The sequence below is a fragment of the Rhinolophus hipposideros genome (assembly GCF_964194185.1).
Source record: "Rhinolophus hipposideros genome assembly, chromosome: 15".
Taxonomy (NCBI): Eukaryota; Metazoa; Chordata; class Mammalia; order Chiroptera; family Rhinolophidae; genus Rhinolophus; species Rhinolophus hipposideros.
This window is the reverse complement of record NC_138061.1, coordinates 26,795,164-26,808,713: the sequence shown is the minus strand read 5'-3', so window position 1 is coordinate 26,808,713 and position 13,550 is coordinate 26,795,164. Positions and strand designations below refer to the sequence as shown.

Genomic DNA, 13,550 nt, shown 5'->3' with positions numbered 1-13,550 from the left:
CTAGCAATAGCCCCAGGAGAAGCCCGATGCAAAAAATACTGAAAAAACAGAGAAGAAACTAACCGATAAAAATTCCTATATCTGATATTTTCAGCACGCGTTAGAAAATTTAAATCACAGACAATAGTTTAGTGGTTACCAGAGGGTAAGGGGGGTGGAGGTGGGAGATGAGGGTAAGGGGGATCAAATATATGGTGATGGAAGGAGAACTGACTCTGGGTGGTGAACACACAATGTGATATATAGATGATGTATTACAGAATTGTACATTTGAAACTTATGTGACTTTCTAACCATTGTCACCCCAATAATTTTTTTTTTAAAAAGGAAAAAGAAAAAAGAAAATTTAAATCAAGACAGGTGCAAACTTGAGATTCTCACACTAATGGAAACTTCCAGCATTCATCACTCCCTTTTCACTGCGTCTCACCAACCACAGCTGACAAAGGGAATCACAGATACTTTCCACAGAAAGTCTAACCAACTGGGAGGAGAATGTCTCTGGGTGCCTGATGAAAGCAGCAGGGTGGCCAATTTCACTTAGCCACCTGGGGCTCACAGCTTTGTGAAAAATTCTTAATCCTGGGGGACTCTGAGGCCTGGTGGGGGGGGAAGTTCCATGGGCACAAAAATCTATCATGGGCATCAGTCCTGTTCACTGTTTCAGGCACAGCTAGGAGAGTGAATGTAGCTTATTTCACCAGGCGGTCAGGGTACCTGGCAAGGGAAATCCCAAGGATCCTTGGACACGCTGTAGCTTTTCAGTGACACCGGGATGGACCGCACTATCTCAGCTGGGCATCTTCTGCCCCCAAATCAAAGACCATTTCAAAAGGGAAAAGAGTATGGAGAAAGTATCCTTCCGCAGGGGCCTTTAAGGAGGAGCCTCGAGGAGCTGACTGCAGACTAACCCACAGCGGAAAAAGAGCAGACCCAACAACCCACAGCCACAAGCTGGAGGACAGCAGAACAAAAATAGTCCATTTGAAGAGGCCCAAGGTCAGATTCTCCCCTCATTCTCTGCAAGGCACCACAGAAGCCCCAGAAGTCAATGACTTACCATCAGCAAGGCCACCACATCAAGGACAGCAAGGAGGGTGCAGTGACTTCCCTTTTGCTGTGAGGATCCGACTCTCCCCCACTCTAAGAGCTGCTGCCTGTGACGTAGAAGCCCGTTGTGCCATGGCCAGGCTCTGAGCCTTTGCAACCAGTGTCCCGTGACCTGTATCGAAACAGCTCCCAGGGCCCGGGCTGCAGCCGGCTCATCCAACCAGAACACCAAGGGACAGGGCAGCAGGCATGGAGCAGAACGGGCTGTGCAGCTGAACCAACTGCCGGGGGCGGGGTTTGAACTTCATATTCCCGGGACCAACCCCATGAAATTCTGGTTCAGTAGGTCTGGAGTGAGACCCAGGCACCTGTGTTTTGACAAAGTGCAGAGACAATGCCAGTGCCCAGCTTGACTTTGGAACCTGTGGTCTAGACTACTCAGGGAAGCTTTATTGTCCCTGAACCTTTCTCTTCCATAAGGTCTCTTCATCCTTCTCGTCTCGGTGAGGAAGAGGAGAGTGGGGAAAGGAGACTTAGAGGAAAGCAAAGCAAAGTAGAGAGCATTCTAGAGTCTAAAGACCCTAGGTGCCAAAGTGAGCTGCTCCCAGTCCTTAAGCAAGTCATTGAATCACTCTGAACCTCAGTTTTCTCATCTGTGGAATAGCGGTAAAACCACCTACCTACTCAGGGTTGGGGGGGACGATAAATACACAGGAAGCACCCAAATGCATTACACATAGCAACTGTGATAAAAGCATTCATCTGATTAGCTCTCTCCATGAGGAGAAGGAAGGGTGAGGGTAGTTCTCCATGTGATGAGGATCTTTGCAAGAGACACCGCAAATGTAAATAATTGACTTAATTAGGCATAAAGGGGAAGAAAAAAATAAACTGCAACAACAAAAACTGCAGTAAGGGGGGGGGGCCATGAGTTCAGATTACATGGGGAGAGTGGGGAGACGCACAGAGCAAGCATACAACCCTGTCTCTGGGAGGCTACAGAGAGATATGGTTGGGAGGGAATCAATAGATAGTTACAAAGATTTAGGCACAACGTGTCATGGAGATTTATTGCGACATTGTTTATATAGCAAAAATTTGAAATTACCTAAAGGTATTTTTTCTTTTTTTTTTTTTAACATCATCATGTACATATATTACTTTATTTCAAGGGGAAAAAATGTGCCTTTTTAGATTTAGGAAATTTTGGAATCTATTTGATTGGCTGAAAGCATTTTTAAATATCTCAATTGTGTTTCTTTTAAACTCCAGTTTAACATTCAGATTAGAACATTAATAGCAACAAAGGAAGGCCAGATAAGGGCATATCCGTCTAAATTTTCCCCATAGGAACATAAGGCAAAATACATTATGGGATACTATCAGAACTTCTGAAACACAAAGGACATGAGGAACGATGGGGAGGCAAAGAGAAAATAATTCACATAAAGATGCAGATGAGGTCTCTAGTGTGATGCTAAATATTAGGAGAATTAGGTTTAGTGCTTACCTACCCCCTCAACACACACAAACCCACACACACGCACACCGTCATGAGAACTTCTGAAATAAAACTCAGTATTACCCACCAAGTCCTTTCCCACATAGACTAACAGAATCTATTTCTGTATTGCTGCAAGATTTGCAGCAAAGAATAGAACTCCAGTAAAGAGGAAATAATTTCTGTACTGTAACTGGGTTTTTCTCACTTCCTTCTTTTAAAGCAATCACCCAACAAGTCCAAAAATTTCTGAACAATAGCACAGTTTTCTATGTACTGGGTATATATCACTGCACACATTTTGCAGCTCAGCTGAATCAGTTAAAAGGTTCTGGGTAATTTGCCTTCTCAGAAAACTTATAATGATATATTACAGCGCTGGGGGCTGGAAGCAGCCTTCCAAATCATCTGGTCCAACCCCATCATTTCACAGATGAAGCTCTTGGAAAATAAACTAGCTGCTCCAACACACTGAAGACTCTAATTAAAATATCTGCTCAATTTTAAGGTAGCTGACAAATTTGGACGGGGTGGACGGGAAATAAAAACTCCAAAACATTTTTAGTGGAATAGCAATTATGATCAACATACCTAATAAATAAAGAAGCCTTAAGGATTGTGATGAAAGTATACCCCCTGTCTAATATCAGGACCACATCTGGAAAACTAAGAGATTAAAAGTTGCCAGAGCTAGCAAATGGAATCTGTGAGTAGGGACGTAGGAAGAGAAGTGGGGAGCTCTACCCTGAGTCTGTTGGCCTAAGCACCAAACACTGGCCGAATTTTATACATAAACTCCTGGGTGTCCAGGAGTCACCTGATGTGATGGTGCCTCCATTTCCAGAAAAGTGGAGATTTGAGAAAAAAGTCCATGCACAACAGAGGTATGTGGCCACTGACCTGACAAAGGAAGAGGGGCTTAGACCCCTGCTCACTACTCAGTGGGCCCCAGCAGCAGCAGCACCTGGGTTGTTTGTTACAAATGCAAAACCCTGGGCCCCACTCAGACCTACAGAATGAGAATATGCATATTGACAAGATCCCCAGGGCTTCAAGAACACAGTCAAGCTTGAGAAGTACTTATTTAGATAACCGGGGAGCAAGAGAAAGTGTAACTGATGATCTGTAACCACAGTTAAGTGTCTGGAATAATTACCGCCATTACCAGCTCCAGTCACTAAAGCTTTGGATCTGTAAGCCTTACTGTAAATTTTAAATGGTCTAAAAGTTAGCCTGAATTTTACATGGTCTCAGTGAATATCTCATTAAGTAGTCATGAGTTTTCACAAAATATTTCAAAGAAAAAATACATAACTAAATATGCTGGGAGTTCTCACATTTTCAGGGGTTACATAGATTATGAATTGAGGGCTTTTCCCTGCTGATTTCTGCTGGGGTCGTAACAGGGACACGACCAACGTATCTTCAGTTTTGATTACAAACCCCAGGGAGGCCTGGTGAAGAAAGAAGACTGAATTCCAAATAGAAATATGTTCCTGGTGAAAAGGATGAACTTCACGTAAGGGAATTTTATAACCAAAAGGCTGTGAAGGTCACGTGGTCCCATCATAGTTCCAAAGCTGAACACCAGTCTCTGCTCACACACTTCCATGGATGTGGAAGTCACCTCCTCCAAAGGCCACTTCCTGAAATTTGTCTCCCTGGAACTTTCAATAGCCCTACAATCAGTAACCCCTTGATGATTCGCTTCCATTAATTCATCCCCGCTATCAATATTCTATGACATTTCCCGCTGGGATTTTGTTTTTTAAACACAGAAAGTCAAAAACACGTTTCATAAATTTCATGTATTTGTTTCTCATGGGCCTGGGGCAGCTTGTAGTAGTGGGGTGTATGGCATTTTTATTTGCTTTTATTTTGAGGTACTTTAGGAAAACCTCATGTGTGCAAGAGGAGTATTAATACACTATCACCACTTACAGAGAATGTAACCAAAAACATACCAGACACCTAGTATAGGGATAGTACTGTCCTTCAACACTTAACCGGAAGCTTCCTGGGAGTCAAAGGTGGTATGAAAATGGGCAAGAAGGGAGTGCCTCAAAAATGTGTGAGACCCTCTGGCCTAGGGGAGTCAGAGATTATTAGTCCCAGAAAAGCGTCTTGGATTAAGTCTAATTCTTCCCCTTACAGAGAAGAAAACTGAAACCCAAAGAAGCTAAGTGACTTGCCCAATATCGGGCATGCAGTTAGCAGCGAAGTCAAGACATGGAGTGTCCCTACAGCTGTTGAAGTTCTTTTTGCTACACTGCCAGACTGAATCTTAAGTTTGTTAAGAAAGCTTGTCCAGCATAAAAATCAGAGCTATAGCACCACATGACTGGGCCCAAGGGCAATGGCTACAGACACTCCAAAAGCAAACCCAAGCGATCTGCTGCACACAGAGACCTCAAATCCCAAAACGCACAAGTCTAATACCAGATAAGAAAGTTTTACTGGAGCCATAAGCCATCCTTCCCTCCTCCCCTCTTTCTTAGAATTCCATTTTGTTCCTACATATCCACTGATTCTGAACTCCAGAGATTTTTCCACTAAGTGGCTTATTTTAATCTCCCATTAAAATAATCTCTTTCTGATGAGCGGTTATTTGCTCTCAGAACAGAAATACCACTGTGAAACACTTCATTCTTTCTGAAACACTTGAAACTAAAGGCTCATAACATACAGAGCCACAGTTGTTAGTCAAAAGTAAAATATTATAGGTGACCAATTTATCCAGGTGTCTAAACATTGAAAGTATCCAAACAAAAACAATATTTAAAAACTGCTTTTTACCATCTATTTTTTAAAATAACACCACTGTGATATTCTAAAGAATCATCTGTTAGAGCATACAGCATGAGGTTCCAATACTGTGACAATTCATCCATGGAATTCCGAATAATTGGTTGGTGGGTCAAAGTGGCCTGCCCACAAGGTCATAATGGACTGTTGCAGTGACATAAGCTAATCCACAGAAACAATCAGTTGTGTCTCGGTTCTTTGTAAATTTGGGCAGATCACAACTCCCTTAAAGCAATGAAGTGCTTTAATCATGCAAGTATGAATTATGTGCTTTTTCTATCATTGTGTCCTTTGGAAATAAAAATAAACAAACCAGGGAAAAATCAGTAACCCAGGTCGCAAGCATTTCAGGTGAGAGCCTTTATGCTAACACTAGTCATTTATATTACAAAATGAGCTGGGATCCCACCATGTTACGAGACATGGTCATATTTACTGGTTTAAAGAAGCCTATTCCTGAGATAAAAGCATCTAAGAAGCTATATTAGCTTTTCAAGGTCACTAAAAACTTGTGAATTCTTGATTCAATTCACCAAATGAGACGGGAGATGGACCAAATTAATGCCCAAATCACACCAGGGATAACAGAGTATCGCCCCATAATTTTCCAGGCTTCTTTGTTGGTGTCAGGTGTATAAGATCTTAAATGGCAAGAGAACAGAAGAATAAAAACACAGTCTGCTATAGTCCACAGTGAAACAAAAGTAGAAAACAAAAAGATGAAGAAAAGCTGTGACACGCATCCATCCAAGAGCACATCTTCCGTTGCTGTTAATCAGAGTTTATGTCACACTTCCTGGGGCCACTGAAGTCATTAGCCCTGGCAGAGAGGATTGGAATTTTCTCACTTTAAAAGGAGAAGCAGGGAAAAAGACAAACTAGGCTGGCGGGAAATAGAGGGGTTTCTCTAGAACCATGTTATCCAAAAGTGACAAGTTTCCAACAAAAATCTTAAGGTCATGTGATGATAAATGGGGGTGGCTTGAAAGCAGGAAGATTGGCAATTGTGTTCCTCATACCCCCACCAAACTAAGTTTCAGCCTCCCACCCCCACAGCCCTCCAGGCTAGAACCTGTGTCCCGCGTCTTCCAAAGTATGGAAAATTCTAGAAAGGCTTTTATCCTAGCACAGAACTAAGAGAAAGTGTCATTTTCCTCTCCTGCAGCCCAGGAGACCTATCCTATCCCTATCCCATCCGAGTAATAGGCTGCTCTAAACCAATAAATATGACTGGGGCTCTTAACATAGTGAGATCCAGGTGCCTTTGTAATATAAATGCCGAATGCTAATGCGACGTGTCTCACCTGAAATGCCTGGAGCCTGGGTTAGTCATTTTTCTAGGACCTGCTTATCTTTACTTCAGAAAAGGCCCTTACCTTCAGAAATGGCCTTCTTCACAGCTGCCACGTAAGTCTCAGGCTCGTCATCACAGGTGAGCTCCTGCCAGTGCGCCCAATCTGGAAAGAAGTCCAGGAACTCCTCACTATCCTGTACCCCACAGAGCAGCCGTACCATGCGGTGTGGAGGGTGGAAGGCTCTCTGCAGCAGGGGCAGCAGGGCCGGCTGGCACAAGTGCTGCACCAGCTCTGCAGATAGCAGCACCACAATGCAGCGCGTGCTGAGAAAGAAGCTCAGGTCCTCAGCTGAGAAGGAGGTCCGGGGGCCCAGCCTATAAGTCAGCGTCTTCTGGCTGCGGACCTGCCGACTGGACAGGAAAAGGTCCTGGAGGTACTGACACCATTCCTCAGCATCCGGGCTGTAGAAGAGGAGGATGTCACATCCTCGGGGCACCCCTGAGCAAGAAACAAGGCACGGAAGCATGTTAACGCACTACTCCTTCGAGGGTGCCCCATCACCTTCAAGATATGCCATCCAAGTGAGGAGCTGGGCACCCACAGTCATTCAGGGTCTGCCTCCAGCATACCTGTCTGACCTCTTTCCCCATTTACAGTTGGTGTTACAACCATACCAGACTCTCTGTCTTTGCCCAAACATACAATGCCGTTTCGAGATGTTCACATCAGTTATTGCTTCTGCTGGCATACTCTTCCCCCCACAGCTAGTGCAGTACAGGATGATGACAATGATGACAATGACGACAGCAAGCACTTATATAGAGCTTACTATGTTCCCGACACTCTTCCAAGCACATTGCCTAATAAACTCATTTAATCATCACAGCGACCTTCTAAGGTAGGTACTACTATTAGCCCCATTTTAAAGATGAGAAAACTGAGGTGTGGCAGAATCAGAATTTGAACTCAGACAGTTTGGCCCCAGAACCTGATTCTTTCCCAAATACAGTGATGACAAGCACACGTATAGAATCAGCAGCCAGAGTTAGCATCTTGGCTCTGCAAAGTATTAGCTGTGTAACATTGGGCAAGTTAAATATTCTAAACCTCAGTTTACTTATCTGCAGATGGAAATATAACAGCAACATTTATCGGTGTTTTGTAAGAGTTAAGTTCGATATTCCATGTAAAGTGCTAAGTATAGCACATGGCATGTAGTACACCCTCAATAACTGGTAGCTGACGCCATTATCCTCACATTATTACAAACAACACATTAATGTAAATGGTAAGCGTGGTTGAATGAATGCTTTAACCTATACAATACCATGTGTAAGGTGTCCCTTACCACACCTGGTCCGCGACACAGCCTTTCTTCTTCCTCTAATAAAGTACAAACGCCAAAAACAGAGTCAAAACCCTGAGAAAAGCATTGAGGTAAAAGGGGCTTTTGGGGAATCACTTGGCCCAAATGCCTCATTTACAGATAAAAGAAACACTTCAGCTATGAAGATGAAGGGAATTACTTAAATTCAAACTCAGTAATTAGTTGCAGAGCCAGGACTGAAACTATTGAACAGATGGGTTAGGAGAATAATATCTCAGAAAGGGCTGGCTGGGGTCCCATACATTAGTGATGAAGAAGCTATCAGTTGTGTTTTCAACAGGACTGACAAGTGATGGCAAAGAAATGAAGAAAAGGGAAGAGGATTTCCTAGAGCAGAAGTGCCCTTATGAAAGCAGCTTGGGTCTTGGAGCACTGAGGGCCTTAGCAGGAAAGCAGTGACTTGACACTGCCCTGACTTTTATATGGAGACAGTGAACCAAAGGCAAAACAGTTTTAAGATTGACAAGTTCTGGGCCACTGGATTAAGTATTCATTTCCCCCTGGATCCTGCCTCACTTTTTCCTGCTTCTCTGTTACCAGCACATCGCAATACCTGTCATTAAAGACCTCTCCAGTCAAGGAAAGTTTAAATGTTAATAACAGGGAAACTGGGTGTGCAGTACATGAGAACTCTCTGTTAACTTCATAGTTTTTCTATAAATCTAAAACTTCTAAACTAAAAGTTTAAATATACAACTTAAATAAAAAGCACCTATGGGATTAGTTTCTTCTATATGGAAAACATACTTAAAACATCTCATTCCTGTGGTTTTACCTTTAAGTTTGACCTCCCTTTAAGCAAAAGTACTTGAGAAGGAAGTGGTTAGTGCCTCAAACTAGTTAATATCACAACCTACTTGTTCACCAACTTGCAGAGTGACTCCAGACCAATCTACAAAATCTAACAAATTTTGCCTCAATGTAAATGAGATCAACAAAAATCTCTCACCTTCCCGAATTTCACTCCGTTGCTGAAACTGAAAGCTGGGGAACTTGTAAACAAGTCCACAGTGGACGTTAAAGCCCCTCCATAACGTGCTGGGTAACAACACAGGACTAAACACTTTGTCAGCAACGCTCTCGTGTGGAGGACACATCTTTCTTCCAGAATAACTCCCTTCCTTTAACCATAAGTCATTTCTTCATGTGTGCCAAGTCAATTCTCTCATTTTCAGTTGTTTATGAAGAGAAATGAAATATGTGAACAAACAAGGAGTCCATAAATCCTAGACAGAGATGAGGAAGGGTCTTTGTCCTTGGAGAGCTTAAAGAACAGGCTATAGAAGGGGAAAGGAATGGATAACAGCAGAGCATGGGCTGGCTGGTGGCACCAGGGGGTGACAGTGGTAGTAAGAAACACAGTGACTGAAAGATTCAGAATCCACCCAAGGAGAGAACAAAGAGGAAGTGTCAGGGAGATGGTCAAAGTACCTAACCCAGACCATTTCTTCAGTCTGTAGGTGATGCTGGCACACCATTCGTCTGTCCTGGAGCCCCGTGTTTGAATCCAGCAGCATACTGAAGAGGGATATGATAGAGAGGTGACCAGGAGAGGGAGAGATATGGAAACAATTCATGTGAGGAGTTTCCAGACTCTGAAGATTTCAAGTTTAGAGACTTGAAAGGAGTCTTGAGGGACTTCAAGGATCATATGGAAGTTAATATCACGAAAAAGTAAAGGTCCCTTCAAGCCCCAATTTCCTGTAAGTACAGGGATCGTAGAAGGATCTGGTGATAAGAGAAGCCTTAGAAAGAGAGAGCAGGAAAAGGTGTGAGAGCTTTCTTCAAATACCTGGAGGCTGACACCATGGAGGAAAGTATTCCAGTCTTCACCCAATCAGATTTGGCCACTTGGGAAAGTCACTTACAGCCTTCCTCTCCTCTCCTCATGTGTAAATACAAGAGATGCCATCAGGGGCCTTAGAGAATATTCCAGAATAGGCTGATTCCATTTTATTTTATCTTGCTTCTCAAGTTCTTTCAAGGACAGGGAGCCAAGATTTGGTTTCAACAAGCAAATATGCCTTTCAAAAAATAAAAGACTAATGATTACTCTTCAGTGGAAGGAAATTTAAGGAGACCACATGATTCAATCATAAAAAGGAATGAAGTACTGCCTGATGCATGTTACAACCTTGGTGAACCTTGAAAATATTATGCTACATGAAAGGAGCCAGTCACAAAAGACCACATGCTACATGACCCCATTCATATGAAAAGTCCAGAGAAGGGACATCTATAAAGACAGAAAGTAGAACTTAGGGTTGGGGAGGAGGAGGGATTAAGAGGGTGGGAGCTAAAGCATACAAAGTTTCTTTTTGAGGTGATGAAAATGTTCTAAAATTGACTGTGGTGATGGTTGTGCATACGTGTGAAAATACTAAAAACCACTGAATTGTACATTTTAAATAGGTGAATTGGATGGTATAAGAATTATATCTCCCATCCAAGTACTAACCAGGCCCGACCCTGCTTAGCTTCCACGATCTGACCAGATCGGGCGCGTTCAGGGCGGTATGGCCATAGACTGAATTATATCTCAATAAAGCTGTTTAAAAGAAGAAGAATGAAGAGGAGAAAGAGGAAGAAGACGAGAAGGAGGAGGAGAGGGAGGAAGAAGAGAAGACCACATGGAAGAGTGGCCTTAATGACTCCAGAATCTATAGCATCTTGGCAAGAGATACTCTCACCACTGTGACCTGCCAGCATGGGTCACTGTCCTTCCAGGCCTCGGGGAGACCTACGGACCCCAGAAACCCCAGCTCTAACCATTACAGACCTGCAGAAGCCACGGCAGAGCCCATAAATAGCCCCAGGTTTGGCCACTGGGCTTGAGGCCCCCTCTGAATGAGAGCACACCCTCTAGCCTCCTTGGCCACACCCACTGAAGAAATGCACACAGGACACTAAAGGAGGGTTTTCTTTGCCTCCTCTGCCCAACGCCCTCCCCGTCCCCCCATTTTTCTGCTCCCCAGACCTAACAGCTCAGGGCCTGTTACCAGGCATAGAAGAGGTGGGAGCTTCACTCACTTTATCTCCTTCTTCTCCCCACTCACCCACCTACTCTGGCCACCTGCTCCTTAAACATACCACAACACCTATTTACTGTTCCTCTACCTAGAGAACTCTTCCCTCAAATGCCTCCCCCCCAATCTTTACTTAAATATCCCTTTCTCCATGAAACCTAACCTAGCAGCCTCATTTAAAGTATAACCCCTGCCTGACCACTGCACTGTACACCTGAAGCTGAATAATATTGTATGACAACTATAATGTAATATATATATATAGTCACGGGATATGGAGAACAGCATAGGGAAGAGAGTTGGTGGAATTGTAATAGATATATACGATGTCAGAGGGGCAACAGATCAGAGGAGGGGGGTTATCACTTTGTGAGGGGTGAAATGTCTAACAAGTACATTGTTTTGTACACCTGAAACTAATTTCCAAAAAAAGAGTATAACCCCAAACCTCTTTACCCATCTCTATTGTTTTTCCACATATTTCTCATACCATGTATCTTACTTAAGTGTATTGCCTTCCTTCCCCCACTACTCCATAAGCTCTATGGGGACATGGCTTATGTCTGTTTCATTTACAGAATATACACCTGACACCTAGGACAGTGCCTACAAACAGGAAGCATACAATAATTACTTGTAGAATGAATGAATTCCGTCTAGATAACTCTTCTTCGGCTTTGAAACATAATGTGTGGACAATGAGCTTACCAGCGGTTCCTTATTCACAATGCAGCTTCTCCTAACCTTCAGAGAGAGCCCAGCTAGGGAGCCACAAGGCTACCTTCCCACTCCCCTTAAATAGTGAGCCTGTATCACCAAATCTAATAGAACTGTCACCACTGGCCTTTTCTACCCCTACTTCCAAAGCACAACTATAAGGCTAGACCTCAGGGGATCTAGAGAAAGCTGGCTCTTCACTCTAGTATCTACCCATATCATCCAAGAACAGCACCTTCTGGCCAACTATGTTTTATTTTTCAAGATGCTTTTACATCCTGTTTTCACATGCTATCTCTACTAAAGCATCATAAGATGGGCCTAGAAAACACAAGTAAACCCATTTGCTAACATGGTAACTCTAATCTGCTCATCTAGTAATTCCCTGTTTGGTTACCGCTTTCCTTCACAAGACTATAAACTCCTCAAGAGGAGAGACTAGGCGTGTCCTCATTACCACTGAGAACATATTTAGGTGCATATGATTCGTTAACGTGCACAGTAAGTACTCATTAGTTGTCTCGGTTCTCATTATTACCTGGTTCACCCTGGATCTCAATGAGTGAGCAATCCGCCAAGTGTACACACCCATGAACCAAGAAGGGAACTCAAAGACTAATCAGAAAAGCCTCCTGGCACCTTTTGATGGGTAGAGACCCAGTGGCCTCCATGACTCCCCCATTCCCCAAAGTTCTGTAAAGGACATCGGAAAAGTAGAGCTAAAGGAATGGTGTTCCTAAGTAGAATCTCCATAGGGATACGGACGTTCTAGACGAAAACCAAAGCCTAGGATGGGTAGAGGAAGCGGGATCAGGAAGATGGCCCAAGGGCCGCCTCGGACTCCCAGCGCCACCTGACTGCCTGAGCGCCCCCTGTCGGTCCCAGGAGGGTTTCGCCGGCGCAAACAAGTCGGCTCACCGCCTTCTTTCAACTCGGACTCGAGGTTCACCGAGTTGGAAGAACAGGGGAAACGACCCTCAGGAACTCTGTGGGCTAGTGATGGAGGGAGAAGAGCACACTTAGAAGAGAGGGACAGCGGAGGGTCAGGCAGGGGCTGCAGAGAATCGCGCAACACGCTTGGAAGGGGAAGGGGAGAAAGTCAGGTGGTACGTTTCCAATAGGGGGACTGGGAGGAAGGACAAAAAGAACACAGATCCCGCGCCAAAGAAGCCACGGAGCTGGGAGCCGGACGGCGCTCGGAGGGCTGCGGGCGCCGGGAGAGCGCGCGGAGAGAGAGACGGGCGCGCCGGCGAGGAGGCTCCGGGCGGGACCCGCGCCCTGCTACGCACCTGAGGCTGCCATGCCGCGGGACGCAGCTCACGGGCGCGGCTCCCTGCGTGCGCGGGGCCTGCTGCCGGGAGCCGGGAACCCGCGGCGTCCCTGCGCGCGGGGCCGGAGGGCGCGCCAGCTCCGCGCTGCACCAGCCGCCGCTCTGGCGCTTCCTCCCGGCGGTCGAGGGAGACTCGGCGCGAGGGCGTGTCCACGGTGCCCGCCCCGCCTGCGCCTGCGGGCCTCGGCCGGCGGCACCTGCGCCCGGGCGGTTGGGGAGGGGAAGTGAGAGCCCGCGTCCCGGCTGCCGGCCAGCCTCCCGCACGGCCTCCGCTCCCCTCCTCGCTCCGGCCGGTTCTCGTTGCTACCAAAGGACAGCCCGAGGTGGCAGGGGTGTTGAGAGGGAAGGGAGGACGGTTGAGCTGTCTGCTCCATCCAGTGACCTGGAGTGGGCTGGGGTAGGGGTTCATGAACACAGCTGGCCAAACCATCTTCCCATC

At 45.2% G+C, this 13,550-nt stretch overlaps 1 protein-coding gene across 3 annotated transcripts in view; it reads right to left on the bottom strand.

Moving 5' to 3' along the window:
* PIK3AP1 (phosphoinositide-3-kinase adaptor protein 1) overlaps positions 1-13,251 on the bottom strand; it is a 96,076-nt gene extending 82,825 nt beyond the window's left edge. Inside the window, exons 1-3 of one of the 3 annotated variants that reach the window (XM_081074538.1) lie at positions 13,071-13,220; positions 9,831-10,062; positions 6,733-7,149 (exon numbers count right to left, since the gene is read on the bottom strand). In XM_081074538.1, coding sequence (XP_080930664.1) covers positions 6,733-6,871 — 139 coding nt within the window. In that variant the 5' untranslated portion in view covers positions 6,872-7,149; positions 9,831-10,062; positions 13,071-13,220. Of the gene's footprint in view, positions 1-6,732; positions 7,150-9,830; positions 10,063-13,070 lie in introns of all 3 variants that reach the window. The other 2 variants (XM_081074536.1, XM_081074537.1) reach the window with 2 other exon arrangements.
* Between the last annotated feature and the right edge of the window lie 299 nt (positions 13,252-13,550).